Source organism: Balaenoptera borealis (assembly GCF_965194805.1).
Source record: "Balaenoptera borealis genome assembly, chromosome: 16".
In the NCBI taxonomy this organism is placed as follows: Eukaryota; Metazoa; Chordata; class Mammalia; order Artiodactyla; family Balaenopteridae; genus Balaenoptera; species Balaenoptera borealis.
The window spans coordinates 44,118,114-44,142,694 of NC_138872.1; the positions used below are offsets into that span (position 1 = coordinate 44,118,114).

The 24,581-nt window shown below is 44.5% G+C and overlaps 1 protein-coding gene and 1 long non-coding RNA gene across 8 annotated transcripts in view; both read left to right on the forward strand.

Annotated features, from left to right (window-relative positions):
• Positions 1-24,581, forward strand: part of ABHD12 (abhydrolase domain containing 12, lysophospholipase) — a 73,201-nt gene that overhangs the window by 25,959 nt on the left and 22,661 nt on the right. For all 7 annotated transcript variants that reach the window (XR_014235379.1, XR_014235380.1, XM_082359095.1 and 4 more), the window contains exon 2: positions 21,365-21,489. Coding sequence is in view for 5 of the 7 variants with exons in the window: in XM_082359095.1 (XP_082215221.1) it covers positions 21,365-21,489 (125 nt within the window). In the remaining 2 variants the exon portion in view is untranslated. The remainder of the gene's footprint in view (positions 1-21,364; positions 21,490-24,581) is intronic.
• Positions 17,275-18,853, forward strand: LOC309612923. The gene is made up of 2 exons (XR_014235414.1): positions 17,275-17,939; positions 18,032-18,853. It is a non-coding gene; the product is annotated as an uncharacterized lncRNA (long non-coding RNA).

Sequence of the window (24,581 nt, forward strand, 5' to 3'; positions counted from 1 at the left end):
GCACCGCGATGAAGAGTGGCCCCCACTTGCCGCAACTAGAGAAAGCCCTCACACAGAAACGAAGACCCGACACAGCCATAAATAAAAAAAAAAATAAATAAATAAATAAAAATTAAACTTAAAAAAAAAATAACATTGAGTGCTTTATACCAGATACCATTTTCTTAAGCACTTTACATGTTTTAACTTTTTATTTATTTAAAAATTATTTTTGGGCTTCTCTGGTGGCGCAGTGGTTAAGAATCCACCTGCCAATGCAGGGGACACGGTCTGGGAAGCTCCCACATGCCACGGAGCAACCAAGCCTGTGCACCACAACTACTGAACCTGCGCTCTAGAGCCCGCGAGCCACAACTACTGAGCCCGCGTGCCACAACTACTGAGCCCGCGTGCCACAACTACTGAAGGCTGCACGCCTAGAGCCTGTGCTTCACAACAAGAGAAGCCACCACAGTGAGAAGCCCGTGCACCGCGATGAAGAGTAGCCCCCATTCGCCACAACTAGAAAAAGCCCGTGTGTAGCAACGAAGACCCAATGCAGGCAAAAATAAATAAATTGAAAAAATAAATTGAAAAAAAAATAAAAATTATTTTTTATTTATTGTTATTATTTTTGGCTGCACCATGCGGTTTGCAGGATCTTAGTTCCCTGACCAGGGATTAAACCTGGGCCACCACAGTGAAAGCACTAGTCCTAATCACTGGACCACCAAGGAATTCCCTGTATTAACTTTTAAATGTTTACAACTACCTCACAAGGTACTGTAGTCCCCATTTCACAGATGAGGAAATCAAGGCACAGATAGGTAGCTTGCCTAGGGTCACACATCCACTGGAGGCAGAGCAACAAAAATTGGTTGTGAGATATAATGGAAGAGAAGACCAAATAAAGTCAATAACAAAAAATGCCTATAAGGAATAATGCCTTGGAAAGAAGTATGCAAAATCTGTAAAAGAAAACTTCAAACATTCTCGGAGGACACAGAAGTAGACTTGAACAAATGTAAGGACCTATTTGTTCTTGAGTTGGAAACTCACATCATAAACTGCCTAATCTCCCGAAGTTTGATTATTCATTTAACGAAATTCCAAGTGAAAATGCCAACCTGGTTCTCTCGGGTTCCACACGAGCTGATTCTGAACAAACAACATACAGGAGTGCCAGGAGCCCTGTGGAGGGGAGTGTGAGTAGAGACTGGACCATGCTGCCGTGTTCAGGTTCTGCAGGATGGCGGCAACTCTGAGTAACAAGCCATTGAGACAGGACGGAAATTCTAGAAACATGAATACAAAGAACATCTGCATGATATCACTAATGAAAAAAGAAAAAAAATTTGCAACTCATTTAGATAAGGAGCTAATTGCTCTAATAGATAAAGAGGTTCTGGGAATTGAAAAGAAAAAGATCAAAACCCAATGAAAAATGTGCAAAGGGCATGCATAATTAATAGAAAAAGAAATACCATATCCCTTCAGTATGTGAAAGGGTGCTCAGCCATACTTATTCATAATTAGAGAAATCAGATCAAAACTACACCAAGATGCCATTTCTCACCTATCAGATTGGCACACATGCATCTTAGACAACCATTTTGCTAGTGAGGCTTTGAGGGAAGCAGGAATTTGAGAGTTATCTCTTAATCACAGATGCATTTACTGTTTGATCCAACAGTTTCCATTCTGGGACTATCCATTGTGCACTTGCACATACAAAATTGCAGTTGTACAGGTGATTCGTGGTGCACTGACTGCTGGAAACAGCCTTAGTGTCCAGTGGTAGGAGACTGGTTTAATGCCCTAGGATGTATCAACCCAATGAAATATTGTGGGGCTGCAACATAGCTGTGAATTGACGGGGAGAGACTGCCCGGGTATATTGTTGAGAGAGAAAAATCAAGATGTGAAACAGTTTACAGTGTGTAGTGTGCCCCCTTTTGTATGAGAAAGAGAAGGATGAGAACATGTACATGTATTGCATAAGGAAACACTGGGAGGATAAATAAGTATCTAATAAAAGTGGTTATCCAAATGCATGGAGGCGAGTTGTCAGAGAGACTATATTGTTTTACTTTTTGAAATACGTCAACATGTGACCTTTAAAAAATTTATTGGTAAACGAAAAACAAAAATAAGCATGTAGAATATAAGCTCATGTCAGCATGATACCAGCTACTTTACCAAATTAGTACCGACAACCACACGCACATTGCCAGAATCACTTTGCTCTGGTTCACCCAGGTTCGCCTGCTCCCCAGGTGGGCTGGAAATGTAGTCTGACTGGAAACGTAGACACTTCCATCATCAGCTCTGCCCTAGGGAAGGGTGAGTACAGACTTCTGGAGATCTGCTAGCCATCTCCACCACAGATCCTGACTTTATATGGAATCAAGTTTATAAGAACATACTATGCTAGTATATTAACAGAGGCTCCTATAGGATCATATGATTTGAGGTTATTTTTATTCTCTTTTCAATGCTTTTATGCAGTTTGCAAGTTTTCTACATTTATCTGTTATCAGAGAGGGCATAAAGCTATGAAAAAGTAATCCCTGTTGAATATTGTGAGCATATTCCATTTTCCTCTCACAGACTGTGTTACAGAGAGGACATCTGTAACATGAAGGCAGAGCCTTCCTGACATGCTAGGATGCTGTCCTCCTTTGGGGTCAGTCCTTCAGAGTGGATGGAATTGCTTGGTCAGAGAGCAGGGCCCTCTGGCAGTGGGCAGGGTGTTTGCTCATACTTACTGTTTTGGTATTGTCAGTATTCTTTTTTTTGCCACTGCGCAGCTTGATGGATCTTAGTTCCTGGACCAGGGATCAAACCCATGCCCCCCTGCAGTGGAAGTGTGGAGCCCTAACCACTGGACCACCAGGGAATTCCCTGTCAGTATTCTTTTATACATATAAATTTATTTATTTATTTTTATTTTCGGCTGTGTTGGGTCTTCGTTGCTGCGCATGGGCTTTCTCTAGTTGCGGCAAGCAGGGGCTGCTCTGATGCGGTGCGCGAGCTTATCTTGTTGCGGAGCATGGGCTCTAGGCGCTCAGGCTTCAGTAGTTGTGGCATGCGGGCTCAGTAGTTGTGGCTCACGGGCTCTAGAGCGCAGGCTCAGTAGTTATGACGCGTGGGCTTAGTTGCTCTGCGGCATGTGGTATCTTCCCGGACCAGGGATCGAACCCGTGTCCCCTGCGTTGGCAGGCCGGTTCTTAACCACTGTGCCACCAGGGAAGTCCCCCCTGTCAGTATTCTTATTCTTTGCCAATAACATAGGTGAAGATGGAACTTCATTGTTTAATGTGTATTTCTACATGTGCTACGTGTTTCGATAACAGGAAATGTCACAAAATACTGTAGCTGTGTAGCCCTTTGCACTGAAGATAAATTCTCACAGTATTGTCTCATTGTGAGTCTTTGTTTTGGTCAAATGAAAATGGAAGGAGAATGAATTCAAGAGCTACTTCAATAGAGTCTCAGAATGGCCTTGACCCAGAGGGCAGGATGGCATGGTCCTGGGGCATTTGGTCACCCTGTTTCCTGCTGTGGTGCAGCAGGAGGCTTTTCTACTCCATTCGCGGCAGCTCGAGAAACCCCAGGCTTAGAGATTCTCAAGTGGATGGATATGCAGATGCTTACGTTTGTTTTTTCTAAAGCTGCCTTTTGTACCTTCATATTCTACTGTTCCATTGACAAGTCTACTATCTATTACACTTAACATTAAATATTGATCAAAGATACCTATCTCATCAACCAACATTGTAATGAAAAGTAAAATGTCAAACATTTTATTTACTGCCTGGCACATAGTAGATGCCTGATAAATATTTGTTAGATGAATGGAAATTGAAGTGAAGAAGCAAGACTTTTCATCTGCACTCACTGCTACTGTAAAATATTATTCTGAATACTCTAGATATTATGGGAAGTTAAGAAAATGTTAAAAGATAAACCTATAAAGAGGAGCAAAAATTTTCATTGCTTGCTTGCAGATAATGAATTTTTAACTGGAAAATTCCAATAAAACTCAACCAAAAAATTCTCAGAACTAATGGAGCTCAGTTAGATTTTCAAATGCAAAATAAATATACAGCAATTAATAGCTTCCTTATATACCAGTAACTAACCAGCTAGAAAGATGTAACAGGATAAGCTCTATTTCACATTAAAGACAAGAACTGCATAATATCTAAGAATAAATATACAAGAAATGCATAGCATCTCTATGAAGAAAATTATTCAGCTTTACTGAGAACATAAAATAATACTTGTTTAAGTGGAGAGATACATTTGTTTTTAGATGAGAATCCATAATATTGAAAAGATGGTGTTTCTTTCCCAAACAGATTTAATGCAGTTCTGCCTGGGACCAGCCTGCCTCAGTTTTCCTTTAGGGAAGCAGGACGCAAGGTCATGAGTAGTTCCGAGGAACACACGTCTCCCACGGTTGCAAACAGGAAGCCAGGGACCAGGGACCGGGTGGTCAGCAGAAGGGTAGTCAGAGTGGGGAGGCTGCCCTGTATTTTTTGCTCCTGAACTCACCACCTCTCTGGGAACTGAGGAAGAAGACTGGGATTCTCAGCGTTCTTTTCTAAACTTTCATTTATTTCTTCTGTTTTTTAGAGTATCTGGCCCTCTGTAGTCCAGAAACCTTCTGTTTACCTTTTGCAGAGAATAAACCTTCAGTCTTTTGGTGGGGTGGGGTAGTGGCCCCATCAGTGAAGTAGGAGTCCGGAGGGATTTTTCACATTGTCCTCCTGATTTGGGTCCCAGCCTGAGCCCCTTCCACAGGCACTGGAACCACCTGTCACGTGCCTTATCTCTTTGCATGCTGGATTAGGACTCTCCTGGGGGTGTCAACTAAATTTGGAAGCTTTCCAGCTTCTAAAATTTGGGTGTCTCTCCTCTCATTCTTTGCCCCTAGGGTTTTATGCTTAAAAAAAAATTACTGTCATTTTTGTGGGGTTTTGAGAAAGAACAGTTAAATCTCCCATCTTTAGCCTTGTATATAAAATTTTAATGTCTCTTCAAGGTGGCATTTTAGATGGAGAGAAACTTTTGGGTAACTATTTAGGAATATATAAACTCAATCCTTCTTCCCACCATATTCCAAAATATATTCCAGGATTAAATGTAAAATGTAAAGCTCTAAAAGAAAAATAAGAAAATTTTTTTGATTTTTTTTTTTGAAGTATAGTTGATTTACAGTGTTGTGCCAGTCTCTGCTGTACAGCAAAGTGACGCAATTCTACACATATATACATTCTCTTTTTATATTCTTTTCTGTCATGGTTTTATCACAGGATATTGAATATAGTTCCCTGTGCTATACATTAGGACTTTGTTGTTTATCCATTCTAAACGTAATAGTTTGCATCTACTAACCCCAGCCTCCCAGTCCATCCCTCTCCCTCCCCCCCTCCCCCTTGGCAACCACAAGTCTGTTCTCTCTGTCTATGAGTCTGTTTCCGTTTTTTAGATAGGTGCATTTGTGCACCTATCTAAAATAATATGGCATTATTTCATTCTTTTTTATGGCTGAGTAGTAGTCCATTGTATATGTGTACCACATCTTCTTTATCCATTCATCTGTCAGTGGACATTTAGATTGTTTCCATGTTTTGGCTATTGTGAATAGTGTTGCTATGAACACAGGGGTGCATGTATCTTTTTTTTTTTAATAAATTTATTTAGTTTTACTTTTGGCTGCCTTGGGTCTTCATTGCTGCACGTGGGATTTCTCTAGTTGTGGTGAGCAGGGGCTACTCTTCGTTTTGGTGCGTGGGCTTCTCATTGTGGTGGCTTCTCTTGCTGTGGAGCACGGGTTCTAGGTGTACAGGCTTCAGTAGTTGTGGCACGTGGGCTCAATAGTTGTGGCTTGCAAGCTCTAGAGCGCAGGCTCAGTAGTTGTGGCACGTGGGTTTAGTTGCTCCACAGCATGTGGGATCTTCCCAGACCAGGGCTTGAACCCGTGTCCCCTGCATTGGCCGGCGGATTCTTAACCACTGCGCCACCAGGGGAGTCCTGCATGTATCTTTTTGAATTATAGTTTTGTCCAGGTATATTCCCAGGAGTGGGATTGCTGGATCATATGGTAATTCTATTTTTATTTTTCTGAGGAACCTCCATACTGTTTTCCATAGTGGCTGTACCAACTTACATTCCCACCAACAGGTGGGAGGAGGGTTCCCTTTTCTCCACACCCTCTCCAGCATTTGTTATTTGTAGATGTTTTAATGATGGTTATTGTGACCAGTGTGAGGTGCTACCTCACTGTAGTTTTGATTTGCGTTTCTCTAATAATTAGTGATGTCGAGCATCTTTTCATGTGCCTACTGGCCATCTGTATGTCTTCTTTGGAGAAATGTCTTTTAAGGTCTTCTGCCCATTTTTCGATTGGGTTGTTTGTTTTTTTGTTGTTGAGTTGTATGCGCTGTTTATATATTTTGGAGATTAAGCCCTTGTCTGTCGCATCATTTGAAAATATTTTCTCCCATTCCATAGGTTATCTTTTCGTGTTTTTTAAAGAATATTTATCCAGTGTCAAGGTCAGAGAAGAATGTATACCCTTAGAGGAAGAAAGCATAAAGAAAAAGACTAATACAATAAGAACAGAAAAAAATTAAAAATTCTCTTATAATTACAAATATTCCCAAATAAAAAGACAGATGACAGAGGGAAATATTTTAGAAATATATAAAATGTCAGACAGAGGGACAATATCCTTAATATATAAGTAATTGTAAGAGGAGAGCACAATTAGATTGAACAGCCTGGGAGACTTTGGAGCACACAGCCTTGAAGCTGAAACCTGGAGGAAGCACATGAACCGGGGACATGAACCAGTCTCAGAGGTAGGGAAGCATTAGGCCCGTGCAGGCAACTGATAGCTGAAGGGTCACAGGTGGGCAGTCCTCCTGGGACCTGTTTCAGATGCTCTTGCATGTAAAGGTTTAAGTGAGACAGTGATATGACCAAGTTTGCCTTTGAAAAGGGCCTCTCTGGCTGTATAGCAGGCAGGCGGAGGTTGGGGTTTCCATTTAAGAAGTCTCTTCAGAAGACCAAGGTATTGATCTCCAAAATGGGATGGGTTCACCCAGGAGTTGGGTGAGACACAGTCATTAAGATATGGGAAGGAAATATTGGGACTTCTAATTATATTCATATTCAGATATTAACCACCCAGTTATACATGTGTATAATTTAAAACGAACGTATATATTGAGGACATGTTCCAAAAATGTTACTGATTGAATGTGTAATCAAGAAAGTTTAGGGCTGCTGGTCTAGGTAAGATATGTGGCTGGCCTGGAGCAGAGAGGCAGCAGACGAGGTGACTAGAGGTGTATGTTTTGGAATGTTTTGGAATCTTGGTGTGCATTGGAAGTGGAGGTGGGGCAAGAAGGGGTATCAGGAATGACTGCTGGGGGTCTGCCACGGGCACAGGTATTTGCTGAGATGGGGAACTGGAGGGGAAGCAGATGGAAGCAGAGGGGGAGAGGGTGGAAGATCAAGCATTTGGTTTTGGACATGGTAGTTTTGATTTGCCTGTGGGACTCCACATGGAGACACCGAAGATAGCTGGGTATACAGCGCTGTACCTGGAGCTCAGTCCTTTGAGGCCTGCACGTTGTTGATCTGGCCTGAGTGTTGGTCAGGGCAGACCAGGTCATGCAGCAGAACCCCTGGGTCACTGGTGTATTTCTTACCCCACTGTGTGTCTGGTGTGGCCTCTGCTTGTTGTGGTCACTGAGGATCCAGGCCATCAGGGCCTCCAGCTCCACACACCCTCCCTCCACCTTGTGGGCCATTGCTGCTCCTGAAGTGGAAGGGACATGGTCTCTCTGCTCACGTTTCCTTAGCCAAAGCAAGTCACTTGGCCGCCCCTAACTCTAAAGGGGGAGGGGGACGTGCCATCCTACCCTGGGCCCAGGAAGGCACAGAGCCAGAGAGAACGGTGAGCAGCACTGGCGACTGCCATGTAATTGTGTGCAAGAGCTGATGGGCTCCGCCGTTTTTAGCCGATGGCAGTCGAGTAGCACTGGGCCCGCGCAGCACAGAGCACTGGGCTCCCCTCTTCGCTGCCTTAGGGCACGTCCTGGGGGCCTAGGGCAGAACACCACTCAAGCTGAACAGGAAGGTCCTGTGACTCTGCTAGAAAACGCAAGTGTCCTGGGGACCGAGGGCCACAGAAGTGAGGTGGGTCTGCCTGTGAGCTGCCAGGGTCGGGTGGGGTCCACCCCGGAGGAGGCTGGCAGCCCCACCACAGCCCTGCACCCGCTTCCCGCTTAGCTTCCCTTCTGATGCTGCATGCCACGTTACTGGCGTCATTCCTGAAGCATGAAACCACTGCTTTTAAGCACTAAGGTGGTTAAAGAGTAATTGTAATTTAGGATACCAGAGCAGGAAATTAGAGCTCAGCTGGGTAGTTCAGCCAAGCAGGGCTGGACAAAGCCAGCCCAGGACAGAAGCTGTTTCAGTTCAGCTCAGTGTTCCTTCTCCATGTGCGAGACCAAGACCATGACCGTGCTGAGCATTTCATGTCCGTGTTCGTTTACTCTGCACAACGGGCCTTTCAGGTAGATTCCATTAGAGTGAGGGAACCGAGGCTCAGAGAGTCGGACTGTGAGGAGTGACAGGCCATCTCTGTCTCCACTGCTATGCAGAGCCCAGGTTTGGGAGCACGGTGCCTCGCACTTTACAGGTGCTCCCGCTGGAGGGAAGCACCGCAAGGGCCCCAACTGCCTGAGGGGCTGTTTTACTGGATGGGGGCCTTGCTCTGAGTCTTCACCCAGCACTCTGTTCCCTCCCCTGGCAGAGGAATCAGGCAGGTTATTAAAACATCTAACTCGGGAACAGTAAGGTGAAAAGCAAATCACTGTCAATTTGGAAATCGGAGGGGAAGCAGGTGCCATTCCTGCACCTGCCTCCTGACTCTCACACATTTTCCCAGAACTGCAGCCCTTCTGCCTTTCTGGGCGCATCTGAGGGTTGCTCACCGGGGCTCGTGGAAGTGGAGTCGGTCCCCAGGTTGGTCCCTGAAGGGCTCCAGTCCTGGTGCTAGAAAGGTGGACACGTCCACGGCAGCAGTGGGTATGCTGGCTGAGGTCACACGTCCAGGAAAGAGAGGGTGGCCAGTTCCCAACAGTTTTAAACCATTGGGTGTCAGAGCAGCGCATGGGAAGTGGCTGTTTGGAAGCAGATAGGCTTAGTTGCATAGAGACTCTTGCAAGCGCTGAGCATTTATTGCCTAAGGAAAGTCTGAGAGCTTGTGCCAGCTGCCCTGCAGAGGGCCTGTGGGAAATGAAGCCTCCACAGCGTCAGGTGCTGGGAACAGGCAGACCAGCAGGAGTTACTGTGGGGGCCTGGCCTTAGGTATCATTTCTCCTGTTCAGTTTGGCAGGTGCTGTTTGACTGGAACACACTAAGGTATACTTTTGTTTTTCATCTCCATAGTGCAGGAACTATATTGATATAAACAAGCTCATTCACTGAAGTTTTCCTCAGTAAAGAGCATCTTTTGGGCTTCCTTGGTTCCTAGATTTGGCTTCTGTTCTTTCAAGAAAGGTCTCTCTCTCTCTTTTTTTTTTTTTAATTTTATTTATTTGGTTGCACTGGGTCTTAGTTGCAGCAGGCGGGCTCCTTAGTTGCAGCTTGCCAGCTCCATGGTTGTGGCATGCGAACTCTTGGTTGCGGCATGCATATGGAATCTAGTTCCCTGACCAGGGATCGAACCCGCCCCCCTGCATTGGGAGTGCAGAATATTAACCACTGCACCACCAGGGAAGTCCCAAGAGAGGCCTCTCTTTATCTACCCATCAGTGCTTCATATTATTGCCCTAGTTTCACAGCTCAAAGTGGGGAAAAAGCCTCCTTAAAGTATAAATGACAACTTTCATTTGGTGGCATGCAATGAAAAATCTTTAAAAATATATACCTTCTCAGTTTGCTCAAAGAAGGGGTTTTGCTCTTTTAGCAGGAAATGGTTAAAAAAAATTTTTTTTTTTAATGACGGCTCCATCCACAGGAAGTTTTCTTAGGCTGAGCTCAGAGACACAGCCTTCCTCATTAAACATGATGAGCGCAGCCTCATTCTTATTTTGTCTTGACCTTAAAATGGGGACAAGGCTTTGTTGTTTAAAATCTTCATTTGTTATCTGCCTGTTTTCCTTTGTTAGCAGAGAATGAGAGTGAACCCCTGCTAGTCTTGATGTCCTGCATGAACTGTTTTCTAGCTGCAGATTGACAGAGTATCAGACAGGGTTCACTTCTTAACACCTGCTGCTTCCATATAATACAGAATTTCCAGCTCTAGCCTCGCAGAGGACATGGTAGTGTTTATATGAGGTGGGGGCCTTTGGGAATGATTGTACTGTTATTTTTCCTATTTCCTGTTCCAAAGACAGACTTTGACAGCTCAGACCTCTTACAAAGAAATAATGCTTCCATTGTTCAAAGCAGTTTAATTATGTTTGAGTATCTCTTTAGAAGGCACAGAAGGAGAAGAAAAAGAGAGGTAGGAAAGGGAAAGCCCAGGTCAGATAAGCGAGCAGACAGAGAAGCGATGGGGCCAGTTTCTTGGTCTGAACTGCTGGAGGGGGTGTGAAGACTGTCGTTCTGAGAAGATGGGACGGATGGCCAAGGGCTGAGCAGACCAGACCAGTTCGTTTTTCTTCTAGTGTAACCTTTATTAATTTTTTCTGACAGTACAGTCCTGTCTTGCATAGGATTTTGCGGACTCAGTAGTTTGGCTTGCTGGATTTTGTCTGGTGTTATCATGTTCCCCCGGTCGCTTGGGATCCTATGTGTCTCTGTGAATGGTCTGACCCAAGAATGTTTGTCTCGGACATCAGGAAAGATGGGCTGCGTTCAGTTCCACATGGACCGTGTGCTCGTACATGAGCCTCGGTTTCTCATCTGGAACCTGGGACTTACATACAACATTTTAGCCCAGAAGGCATGAGGCCTGGCAATTCATGTTGAAAAGCCAGAACGCTTAAAAAGTCAGCCATAAATGTGAGTGAACTTCTGTGGAAGGACCTATTTTGGCACCAGAGCTGAGGTCAGTTGCGGGAGAGTCCTCCCACTGTGGGCACTGTGAGCCAGTAGGTGTCTCCTTCACTGCCCTTCCTGCCCATTCCCGTCCTGCTTCTGGGACAGCATGCACCCCTGTGTCTGGCTTCCACCTCCCACAGCGGTGAACTGGCACTGCAGGTAGGAGCAGTCCTTATGGCCAAATTCTGGTGGTTGGTTGTTTGCTTAGTGCCAGATGCAGTTTCCTGCTTCATTGAGTTTATTTGATCTGTCGAGGCCAGAAACTCCTTTTTGTTTGTTTGCTTATGAAAGTGGTTTAAGTCTTAAAATTAGAACCTTCAGGTCCTGTCCTGAGAGATTAAAGGGCTCCTTTGGCCACTCCAGGGTGGCTTCCTTTGTCCCCAGTTCTCTGTCCCTCCTAGGTTTTTACGGAGACTCTCAGGAAGGATTCAGGCGTGCTCAGCACCCTTACTGGCCTGTTCCAACCCCAGGGGAAGGGAGATGCCATGCGAAACTCTGAAGTGCGGGTGGTGGCAGATTAATGATCATGGGCATTGAGTCTGGCTTGGCAGGGACAGAGGGAAAGGCCACGAAGGTGAAGTAAGTGGCAGTGTCGCAGGAAACAAAGTGGGGCCAGAGAGGATGGTCACGTCCCAGGTCTCAGGTTAGTCCCTGGGACGGGGGATGGCCGCCAGTGTGGGTTCTTGGCTTTGCGCAGGAAAGAATTCAAGAGCGAGCCATAGTAAAGTTATTAGAAAGTTTATGCGGGGACTTCCCTGGTGGCGCAGTAGTTAAGAATCTGCCTGCCAACGCAGGGGACACGGGTTCGAGCCCTGGTCCGGGAAGATCCCACATGCCGCGGAGCAACTAAGCCCGTGTGCCACAACTACTGAGCCTGCACTCTAGAGCCCACAGGCCACAACTACTGAGCCCACATGCCACAACTACTGAAGCCCGTGCACCTAGAGGCTGTGCTCCGCAACAAGAGAACCCACCGCAATGAGAAGCCTGTGTACCTCAACAAAGAGTAGCCCCGCTTGCCGCAACTAGAGAAAAACCCATGCGCAGCAACGAAGATCCAATGTAGCCAAAAATAAATAAATAAACTTATTTTTAAAAAAAGGAAGTTTATTCAGGGAGATACACACTCCATAGGAAGAGTGTGGGCCATCTCAGAAGGTGAGAGGCACCAGGGTACGGGGTTGTCAGTTTTTATAGGAGTGGGTAATTTCATAGGCTAATGAGTGGGAGGATTATTCCAGCTATTTTGGGGAAAGGATGGGGATTTCCAGGAATTGGGCCACTGCCCACTTTGTGACCTTTATGGTTGGCCTTGGAACTGTCATGGCGCCTGTGGGTGTGTTATTTAGCATGATGTATTACAGTGAGCATATACTGAGGCTCAAGGTCTAGTGGAAGTCAACTCGTCCACCATCTTGGAGCTAGTTGGTTCTAACCAGTTTATGTTGTGTCCTCGATGGCTGTCATTCTTTTAAAGGTTATGCCCTGCCCCCTTCCTGTCTCAGCAAGTGCTGAGGTGCTCAGGGGCTGCTCAGGTGGGCAGACGGCTGTGGTCTCCTCAAGTGTGGTCAAGTCATACTTCAGACCAATAAAACTAGAATTTCTTTTTTTTCTGTCTTTATTTTTATTATTGTTTTTTCTTTTTCTTGTTTTGGCCATGCTGCACGGCATGCAGGACCTTAGTTTCCTGACCAGGAAGCAAACCCATGCCCCCTGCAGTGGGCCGCCAGGGAACTCCCCAAACTAGAATTCCTGAAGCAAGTTCCAGGCATTGATATTTTGTAAATTTCTCCAAAGATTCTAATATACAACCAAGTGACTGTCAACCAGAGTAACTTTCAGTGTAGATGCTTGGTTCAAGACACAAACTATGAACTAGAAAAAAACTGTGGAACTCTTAAGTGTAGTGGGAGTCCAGAGAAGTTGGTGGTTCTGATAATTTTCTGCATTAATGATCATGGGGCAGTAATTCTTTGATCAAACATTCACTGAGCACAAACTGTAGGCGTGGCATTGACTTAGCTACCACAGAGACAAAGGTGAAAGACAGAGTCCCTGCTGCAAGGACTTCATCTGTTGGAGAAAGAGGGCCAGACCCCATGATTATGCTGCTGAGAGAAAAACTTTTCCAGCATAAATTTAGATCTGAAGTAATTGATAATAGACAGATTAACAGGAGAAAAGTTTATTATGCATGTGGGAGTGCTCTATAAAGAGAGTAGCTCCCCAAACAGCCAGAGGGAAAGGGTTTATATTGCCAGTTTCATAAAGGGGAGGGGCAGGACTAGGGCTTTTAGGACGGAAGGTTCCGATGAAGCTTGTTGATACAGTGTTTTTGGATGTCCTGTGCCCAAGGTCAGTCACCTCCCTGACTGGAGACCTCCCCAAGGGCGGTTTGTGGCAGCTGCTCTTCTAGAGCTCTGCCTTAGGCAGAGGAGGGAATTTCCAATGAGATTTCTTTCTGCATCTGTTAGAAATCAGATGTTTTCATTTTGAAGTAATTTTGACCATTTCTTTTGGGTTATCAGTCCCCAGTTGAAACTTCCCAAGAAGTTTCACAAGCAAGGAGCTGGTTGATTGCTGCAGAGAGAAGACTCAGCTGAGAAGGTGAGAAGTAGGCAATCTGCAGTAAGAAAGAAGACCTTGGGTTAGAACAAGCAAACAAAAAGAAAAACAAAGGTTAATGGTTGGAGCAGATTCTAAACCCATTTTCTGAGTCCAGAGGGCAGTCAGTCGAGAAGATATTTAAACATTGAGTTTGAAGCATTTTTAGGTGGTGGAGGGAGGATGGCAATAAGATGGATTTCCTGGTTTGCAGTTTGAATGTCTTTGGTAATGGCATCCCACACATGATCTGCTGTGGTGAAGCCTCAGAAAGGTTTACATCAAGTTGACCAGCTTCATCCGGAAGGACTTTTCAGATCCTCGGGGAAGGGGAAACTGCACGACAGCCTGGAGTCCCAGTGAGGGCAGTCAGGTCACCTCGAGTCAGGAGGGTGTGAAGAAAATTAGAAATGTTAACTTGGAGGGTTGTAACCAGGCATTGAAGGAAACCCAAAGAATTGAGAATTTGGTGAAGACTGATAAAATGTACAAGAGGGCAGGATCTAGACCAGTTTACAGATAGATAATAAAACCTCAAAGATAATGAACAGGACTAGAAATCTGAATAACCCACAAGGGTGTGTTACAGTTTTCTGTTGAAACATAAAATTTCTCTCCACAGTCGTGTCCTTCTTTGATCAGAGATACTCAAAAGTAAGATTATTTTTCTTTATTTAAAAAAAAAAAAGATTTGGCCTAATCATTTACATAAGTGCAGCAAGAATGCCAGTTGACCACATAAGCCTCTTAAAAGTTTGCTTTGCTGGAACGTTTTATAAGGAATCTCAGACTTTTAAAAGTCTTTCGAAGCTAGGAAGCCAAGCCAAGAACTGCAGTACCTATAGATTTGGATGAATTCCTATCTTTCTGAAGTCCTTAAAATATCCTACAGTTTTGGGGGCCTGCCAGGAAGTGACCTGTAAGTAAGGCTGGGAACTATGTAAATTAGATACCAGGCCTGTTTTTCTAAGAGGCGTTTCTAAACATTGGTTCCATAAAGTCAGCCTTAGTTCCTTAAAGCTGTCTGGTCATATACAATTCTATGAATCATTTTTAAATATGCCATTCCAGTCAAAGCCTTGGTTATATAATCAGTGTTTCCAATTGTGTTCTGTACAAGGAGGACGGATTCTTGCTGAACTTATGCAAGTAACTGCATTGCCATGAAAATAAGAATAGTCAGTCAGAGTCTCTGAATTCTGGAAGGATGAGGCAGGGGGAAAAAGATAAATGTTTGTTACCAAAGTTAGTGTGCCCAATGCACAGTGAGGCCAAACAAACCAGAACATCGGAGTTTGGAGCAGAGAAAGGTTTATTGCAGGGCCAAGCAAGGAGAACCCCAGTGGCTCGTGCTCAAAAACCCCTGATGGTTTTGGTGGAAAAGTTTTCATAGGCAAAATTTGGGGTGAGGGCTGCAGGGTGTGTAACTTTCTTCTGATTGGTTGGTGATGAGGTATTACGGTGGTGCTACAGGAATCTTGTGCTCAGCCTGAAATTACCACCCTCCACCTGGGTGGGGGCCTTAGTTCCTGCAGAAGAAACTCAAAGATACTGTTTTGTATATCCCTTGAGGAGGAACCAGGACCCTGCCCCAAGGGTGCACTGTTGTTCTTGACTGCCCCTCCCTTGTTTCTCCATTGCCTCCCTTCCCCAATTAGCAACTGTTTGAATCTGCCCTTTGGAAATCAGGGAAGGTCAAGGAGGCTGAGTGAAGCCTATCTCCTAGAAACAGGGGGTGCAGAAAGGCTTTTGTGCCCAGGAGGGCCCCACAGAGTCCTGCTTGGTTTCAGCTATTGTTGAAAAATCCATTCATAAAACTTTTATATCACATCAGCCTGATACACTGGTTCTTTTATATATCTATACATTTATTTATTTATTTATGGCCACATTGGGTCTTCGTTGTTGCTCATGGGCTTTCTCTAGTTGCAGCAAGCGGGGACTACTCTTCGTTGTGGTGCACGGGCTTCTCACTGCGGTGGCTTCTCTTGCTGTGGAGCACGGGCTCTAGGCGCGCGGGCTTCAGTAGTTGTGGCTTGCGGGCTCTAGAGTGCAGGCTCAGTAGTTGGGGTGCACGGGCTTAGTTACTCTGCAGCATGTGGGATCTTCCAAGACCAGGGATTGAACCCATGTCCCCTGAATTGGCAGGCGGATTCTTAACCACTTCGCCACCAGGGAAGTCCGATACACTGGTTCTTAACAGTTATACTGGGATTGTTCATGAATGCTGTAAGCTAGCCATCATCAAGTTATTTCCCTGTTTATTATTCTTATAACACGTGTGTTAGGCAAGTTTCAAAAAAAAAAATCACAGAATAAAAACCTTAGTTAAATACGTGGGTTTTGTTTTATTGCTGTACTTGATATACATGAAATAATGGATTTCAAGCGATTTTACTGCATATCTACTTGTACTTTTATTCTTAGGTTGAGTTTATAATTTTTATAATCTTAATAATCTAGTATATTATATTAGGTTGTTATTCTACCTGGGTTTATTAGTCAAATAATGTGTGCACATATTATACTTAATGCTGATAACTCAGAGTGAAACCATGCATTTCAGGTGAGACTTGAACCTATATGCCGGGAGTCGAACCTGGTCAAAACCCACTGTCTTTTAATTGAGGTCACACATCTGGTCTCAGGTCTTAATGAAGCTCAGGTTCTTTATGTCTTGTCCAGTGAGAGACAAAGTAATAGGTAGAAGTGGATTTATTTAGAGAGGAACACACTCCACAGAGTGTGGGCCATCTCAGAAGGTGAGAGTCCCCGAAATATGGTGTGGTTAGTTTTTATGGGCTGGGTAAATTTCATAGGCTAATGAGCAGGAGGATTATTCCAACTATTTCGGGGGAGGGACGGGGATTTCTAGGAATTGGGCCACCGCCCGCTTTTGGCCTTTTTTGGTTGGCCTCAGAACTGTCATGGCACTGGTGGGTATGTCATTTAGCTAATGCATTACAATGAGCATATAATGAGGCTCAAGGTCTACTGGAAGTCGAATCTTCCACCATCTTGGATCTAGTTGGTTCTAACCAGTTTTTGTCATGTCCTTTGGCTATGTCATTCTTTTAAAGGTTGTGCCCTGCCCCCTTCCCTCCTGTTTCAAGAGGACAACTGCTTTTATTAAACTGACACCACTAAACTGGTTTTATTTATACATGAGCTTGAAAAATATTTGGGTTCTTATACTTCTGGGAGTTTTAGGAATATTTAATTTGTCACTTATTTCTCTTTAAGCCAATTGGAACAGAGCTCCTTAAAGGGATTTTATAAATTAATTTGGTAATACCATCCAGGGCTAGGAAAACATCACAAATACAGTGGACCCTTGAACAACACGGGTTTGAACTGTGCGGGCGGGTCCACTCATAAACAGATTTTTTTTCACCAAAGACGTACCACAGTACCACATGATCCACGGTTGGTTGAATCCACAGAAGCAGAACTGCAAAAATGGAGGGCCAACTTCAAGTTATACTCAGATTTTCAGTTGAATGGAGGGTTGGCACCCCTAACCCCTTCGCTGTTCAGGGGTCAGCTGTAGGTTACATACGTACATACATACACACACATATGTCCATACATATGTAAACAGACAGTCAGATACAAAGAGAGATCTTACTGCACTCATCCTGACAGCTGAGCCACCAGTCAGCATAATCACAGTCACACAAAACTCAGCAGTTTATGTAATGTAAGAGTTGGTTCTCATCTTTTCCCTGCTTTATTTATCTTTTTATCTGAATTTAGTTTTGGGGAAATGGAACAATTTAAGGTAAACTGCTCAAGATGAGGACTAATGCTTTTTTACTATATTTGACTTTTAAGATTTTCATTTCCCATGATATGTAATCTTGTGGAGGCAATGGACTAAATTTCAGGTGAGGGACTTTTTGAGAATACCAAGCAGCAGTCTGGGTGTTTCCACAGCCCAGCTGCATGGGTAAAACATCCGACCTGTTTCCAATTTGTCATTTTTCCTTTTCATCCTCAGGTAGAGGCTGTGTGGAGTCCCTGAGTCCCTTAACAGCCCCCCGTGGAGGCAGGGGCCTAAAGCTCTAGTGGCTGTAGGGAGGTGGGGCTGGGGTGGGAAGGAAAAGGCCTGGCAGGGTGGACAGAAGGAGCCGGTAGAAAGGTCAGGCCCGCGTACAGCCCTGTCTGGGATGCCTTCTGAGGAGACGGCTTGGGATTTCCAGACAGAAAGTAGAGTTAGGGGATCAGGGGATGAAAAATTATTGAGGAGACATCAAGGGTGGGGGGACTCTTGCTAAAGGCAGGTCAAGGGTTTAGACGTCAAACGTGGGGGGATGAGGGACTTGATCAGATATCAAGGTGGGGGATGACTTAGCAGGATTCTTGCTAAAGGCAGGTCAAGGTCAAGGCAAGAGGGCTCAGTTCTTGGTAAAAGCTGAGAAACTAAGTGAATGTCTAATGACTGCATAAAAATTTTACAAGTCAGGTGGTGTCAAATTCTTAGCTGTCAACAAAAATGAAAAAGGGCTTATTTGAGTGTTTTTACTGTGTGATTTTGAGCATATAACCCTGAAGAAGTGGTGATACTAGTAAACTTCCATTCCCTTTTACTGATGTGAACAAGTTCTCAATACTTATATTTTTAAAAACCAAAAACAGAAGTAGAATTAATGCTAACCCCCCCTTTTTTCTATCAATAAGTAATATATAGAGACATGATGCATTTGGGAAAGTAGTGGAATCCATCTCATTTAGTCTGTCATACAGAGTGAAGTAAGTCAGAAAGAGAAAAACAAATACAGTATGCTAACACATATATATGGAATCTAAGGGAAAAAAAAAAAAAAAGGTCATGAAGAACCTAGTGGCAAGATGGGAATAAAGACACAGAACTACTGGAGAATGGACTTGAGGATGTGGGGAGGGGGAAGGGTAAGCTGTGACAAAGTGAGAGAGTGGCATGGACATATATACACTACCAAACGTAAAATAGATAACTAGTGGGAAGCAACCGCATAGCACAGGGAGATCAGCTCGGTGCTTTGTGACCACCTAGAGGGGTGGGATAGGGAGGGTGGGAGGGAGGGAGATGCAAGAGGGAAGAGATATGGAAACATATGTATATGTATAACTGATTCACTTTGTTATAAAGCAGAAGCTAACACACCATTGTAAAGCAATTATACTCCAATAAAGATGTTAAAAAAAAAGATGTATTTTCAATAAAAGTTTACTTTTCATGCTTAATAATAATTTACCAAAAATATAACATATTTGTCATTTTGATTAATGTGTATGATAATAATTATAATGATAACTCAATCCAGAAGAAAATGATTTTAATGTAGAAGAGCCTTATTGCTACAGGTATATAATTTTTTTTCATTTCTATTTATATATATTTTTTTTGTTCAAGAAGGGTATGACAGCTAATAAGTGGTAGATTGGATGCTGGACCAGATCATTTGACTTCAGAGCCGGCACCTTAACCACTACATCCTATGCCTTCCCTCAGTGAACGGGTAGATTGTGCATGGAATTTAAGATGCCCTTTTAAACTTCTCCTGCATCATCTAGTTAACTCCTGTATTCCTGACTTAGTGTTTCCACCAGTGGCCCTTTCCCTGGAAGCCCAGACTAGGTCAGGTCACCCTGCACCAGATGCCTCTCTCACAGCCCTTTGTTTGCCCTGCTGAGCTGAGAGCACAGCAGAGACGCAGATGGCATCCTCTGCTGCCCTTATTGTCCACTGCCCCAGGAGTGCCCAGTGCTCAGTAACGACTGGTGGATGAGCCAGGTGAATGAGTGAAAGGATTACATTGTCAGATATGCATTTGTCATCAGCTTTATTGAGGTATTATTTACATCAGCTTTGTTGAAGTATCATTTACATGGGATAAAATTTACCAACATATACATTCATGTGTCCACAACCACAGTCCAGATAAAGAACATTTCCATTACTGCAAAAGTTGCCTCGTGCCCTTTGCAATCTCTTCCCTCTACTCCCAGCCTCTGAGGTCACTGTTCTGCTTTTCTGTCTCTGTAGTTTTGCTTTTTCTGGAATTTCAGACAAATGGGATTATACAGTATGTAGTCTTTTGTGTCTGTCTTATTTAACTTAGCCTAATGCTTTTCTTAAAAAAATTTATTTATTTTTATAACTTTATGTATTTATTTTTGTAAATTTATTTATTTATTTTTGGCTGCATTGTCTCTTCGTTGCTGTACTTGGGCTTTCTCTAGTTGTGGCGCGTGGGCTTCTCATTGTGGTGGCTTCTCGTTGCGGAGCACAGGCTAGGCGCGCTGGCTTCAGTAGTTGTGGCACGTGGGCTCTAGAGCGCAGGCTCAGTAGTTCTGGTGCACGGGCTTAATTGCTCTGCGGCATGTGGGATCTTCCCAGACCAGGGCTCGAACCCGTGTCTCCTGCATTGGCAGGCGGATTCTAAACCACTGTGCCACCAGGGAAGTCCCTAGCCTAATGCATTTAGATCCTTCTGTATTGTTGCATGTGTCAGAAGTTCAAGGTGTATTTTTTTAAACCACCTTACTTTTTTCGAAATAGTCCAGAAATAAATAACTAAACCCATTGAGGTTGAGACTTGATATGCTGAGGTAAGCAGCAGTTTCCATGTGTGCTTGGGGCTCATGGGGTCCCCAGAACCCTTCAGCATGTCCGTGAGGTCAGAGAGATTTCATGGTAATGCTGAGATGCTGTTTGCCTTTTTCACTTTCATTCTCTCATGGGGTTTCGGGAGCTTTCCAGATGCTGCATGACGTGTGGGATTGCAGCAGATTGAATGCAGAAGCAGATACGAGAACCCATCTGTCTTCTGTTAAGCTGTCTGACTTAAAGAAATTTGTAAAAATCTCCTCACTAAAATTTTTCGTTTTGGAAAATATAATCATTTTTTTTATAACAGATGTTAATTATATTAACATGTAATGGGTTGTTTATTGTTATTAGATGACTTAATAGATATTTTAAATTTTTCTTTAATTTCTCATAAAACAAATCCTATGAACAGAAGCTCTTTGGGGCCCTCAATTTTTCAGTTGTAGAGAGGCCCTTAGTCCAAGAAGTTTGAGACTCTCTGGGCTAGGGACATTTTTTAACAGGGGATCAGGAACAGGATGAGGAAGTCTTGGAGCTGGTTGTGGATTAGAAGAAGAGTCTTGAGACCTGGGATGATGACCTGGCCCGAGGTGCCCAGAAAAGGGGCCTCTGGAGGGTATGCGGGCAGAAATATGAGAACATGCAGTGATGGCCAGAGCCTTGTTCTCAGCCCCTGCTGCCTCCCGGGACCTGGTGTGGCAGGTTCTGTCGCACACGTGCTTCCTCTCTGATAGGTAGCCCACGCTTGCGTGCAGGAGGGCAGTCAGAGGCTCAGGGGCAGCCACTCTCTTGAGGTGAAGTTGCAGCTACTGTCTGACATGAAGTTGGGCACTTTCTGAGGATTTGATGGCTGTGCTGGGTTCTGATCCCAGGGCACACAAAGGAAATCAGCAGGACTGTTTCTTTGGCTTTCAGGAAACACATTTTACCCTTCTGGTAGAGTTCTAAGCACAAATTAAAAGGAAAAGCAGGTGGGAGGCTCCTCTTATCATTGGTGATATTCTTGTTGGAAACAGTAGGTGTGGATCTTGGTCAGTGATTTTGACGATGCTGTTACTAAACCACAGCAGACTCACTCCTGTCTTTGACCTGCTCACTGCTTTTCTCTTGCAGGCGAAAGGGCCTGTGCTTCCGACTGAGGAAGATACTCCTCTGTGTCGTGGGGTTGTACGTGGCCATTCCATTTCTCATCAAACTGTGTCCTGGGATACAGGCCAAACTGATTTTCTTGAATTTCGGTAAGTGCTGTGTGTCCATTTTTCCTTTCATTTTAGTAAGAGTTCATTTTCATGGTGATTTATGTATTTATATATTCACTACTCAGATCAGGAAATAAAGCCTTTTTATTGTCCAGAAGGTTCCCTTTGCCCCTTCCCAGTTAAAAGATGTTTGTAACGAGGGCATTGCTCTTCAGGGTTGGCATTTGTGTGCACAGGTGACTGACTACTGCATGGTTGCGAGGGGGGGGGTCTTTCTTCAGCTGAGGTGGGTAGAAATGTTGATAACATGGAGAGTCTTCTGCAGCTGTCATGTTGGGGATGCTCTGTCCCTTGTGCAGTCTAGGAGGTTAACTATCCTTGGAAAAGGTGCCCACTGAAAATAGTGCCTTAAAAATAATTAGGCCTTTTTTCTTTAAATTTAAAAAAAAAAATCTTTTTTTTCCCCCTTAAAAAACCCTGACGTACTTTGGTTTCTGTGGAATTATATGCTGGCTTTAGAGGTGTTATAGTCTCCTTCAGTTAACTTGGACCTGGTGTGTTCCAAAGTTTGTTTGTTTGTTTGTTTCATGCTATATGTTTACTTTTGGGCAAGTGGGAGGAAAAAGGGTAGAAGTATCAAGTTTATGAAGTGGAAGGTATACGGTTGTCAGGAATAATCCTTTTATGGAGCATCCTTTTACACTTTCAAGATGAGGCCAGGCGGGAAGAGACTGCGCATGTGGGCGTTAGAGGTCAGCGGATAGAACATGGCGCTTGGCACACAGCAGGTGCCTCGTGAGTGATGGCCCTGCAGTCGGGTGTGGGGAGCACTCAGGGCAGATGAGGCAGGCTCTGCACGCTCTTGGCTGTGCTGGTTTGCAAAGAGTGGGTTTGAACTTGTGTGTGTCGGAGCTGGAGGCTTGGGAAGCTGGGCTGGTGCTATGGAGGCAGCAGGGGAGCTGGTGAAGAGGAGGTGGGGGGAGAGGACAGACAGGAGGTGTTGAGGTGTCCTGTGCGACTGGCCTGGGGCAGCAAGGCAGGGGGTGGGTGGCCCCTCGTCTGTAGTAACACCAGTGCTGCAGACTCTGCAGAGGCCCGTGTGCATTGGGGCATATGAGTTTGGGGTGTTAAGTCTGCAGTAGACTTGATCACAGAAAAGTGGATGTCGCTGCTAAAAGGGAATGTCTGCTCTAAAGAGAAGCAGGAGGAGGAGGAACAGAAATAGTAAGGTGGATATTTAATACTTCATAAATCTAAAACGCGTTTTTTATTTGGGTGTCATAAAGTAAGTGTAAAACACATGTAGGTACACTAAGAGGCATTTGATTTTTCTAACATAAACGTGGCTAAACTTCCAGGAATTTATCATCCCTGAGTTTTCACCGCTTGTGAGAAGCACAAACTTAGAAGGAACTCACAACCTATTAAAATCAAGAAAGTTTTGGTTTTTTTCTGACTGTAATGTCCCTTAAATGTCCACAGTCAGTCTAGCACAGAAGAGAGTTTGGGTTACACGCAAACACGAAGCCACAGGCTGCAGATTTCCCGATAGCAGACCTTAGAGTCAGCCCTGCACAGCTTTCGCACAAGGCAGGCCTCCGGACACCTTCAGGCCCCATGGGCAGGTGTCTTGGCAGCAGGTGGCCTGCTTCCCTCTGGGCTGCCACACCGTGGGGTCCCAGCAAATATTTGAATTGAGTTGATTTTCTTTAGGTCAGTCCTTGGGGTAACTTTAGACACAGCCCACAAATTTTGCACTGTTGATTTCCTAATGAAATGGCAGGATGTTCCTGGGTTCTCTGGGTCGGGCTCCATGGCACAGAAGAGGAGGGCCAGGCTGGGCCGTGGGGCTGCCCTGCACCCCCCAGAGAGACACCCGTCCCCAACTCCTTGTTTCCATATGCCTGCTGTGTGGAAGTGGGATAGTTGTCTGTGCCCCTCTCCTGTGGAGGAGATGGGGATCTCCAGGCTGTCTTGCAGTGTGACTTGGCAGTTTCATCTCATGCTTCTGGAGGGCCTGCGTGTTCGGGGGGCACCTTCGTTCTTGTCTCCTCAAGATGTGAATTGTGAGCTGTGGATTTCCATTTGGACATTGAAGGAAGTGTTAACAATCTTTTGGGCCCCAAAACATGATTAAAGTAGTCTTAAGTTCATAGCAACTCTATCTGAAACTAAATGTATAACTCAGATAAATAAGCATTAGATGAAGGATAGCATCTATGATTTAAGGCATTATTCTACTTAAAATATATTTTCATAAACAAAAAATGCATGATCTTTCTAAAAACAAAAGATTAACTGAAAAACTCTGAATGGCATGAAGAAGAAAATGAAACTTGTTCAGAGAAAATTGCTGTCACATTGTTTATTTCCTGCTGGTCTTTTTGTGTGTGTGTCTGTACATGTAAGCATAAATATATGTGCTTTTCAATACTCACATTCAAAAGTCGGTACCCCCGCCTCCAGCCCAGCGATGTTGTGGTGATACCAGCCCCTTGTCACAGTCTTTGCCCTGGGATTTAGAACCATCTCCTGGCGGGAAGAAATGTTTCAGTTCAGAGGCTGGTGTAGAACTGCTCTTGTCTGCACACTGCCTTGGGCCTTTTTTGGAGATTAGGGTTAATATATGAATTGCTCATTTGTTGTTCAAGCAGAAGGTCGGCCTGTCCACTACAGCTTTCATGGGATGGCAGTCCTTCAGCCTCCTCTTTTTCCTTCCCCTTAGCAGTCCCTGTGACCCCTGATAGCTTTCTTTCCTTATCCCTTTCTTCTTGTGGAAGCCCAGAGCCCGTGGGGAGCTGGAGTTTGATAAAACCCAGAGGGCCTTCACAGCCCTTCCCTTGTTGGTGCCCCACCTCTTCCCATATGTCAGGGTGGTCTTTACTCAGTGCCTGGGATGGGGCATAGCCCTGATGTTCAGAGTTCTCAGGCAGTCAGACGTGTTCTCTGCAGCCCAGGAGTTCTGGCCTCTCACCCCACCAGTATCTTCTAGATTGGCTGAGGAAAGGATGGCAGACTCGGTTGTTTTCTGTTCATTCATGTGTTTACTCACTGTTTACCGAGCACCATCTCTTGAGGGTCCTTTCTAAATCACTCTCGATGATGTTTGTGGTTGCTGATAAATGACAGCG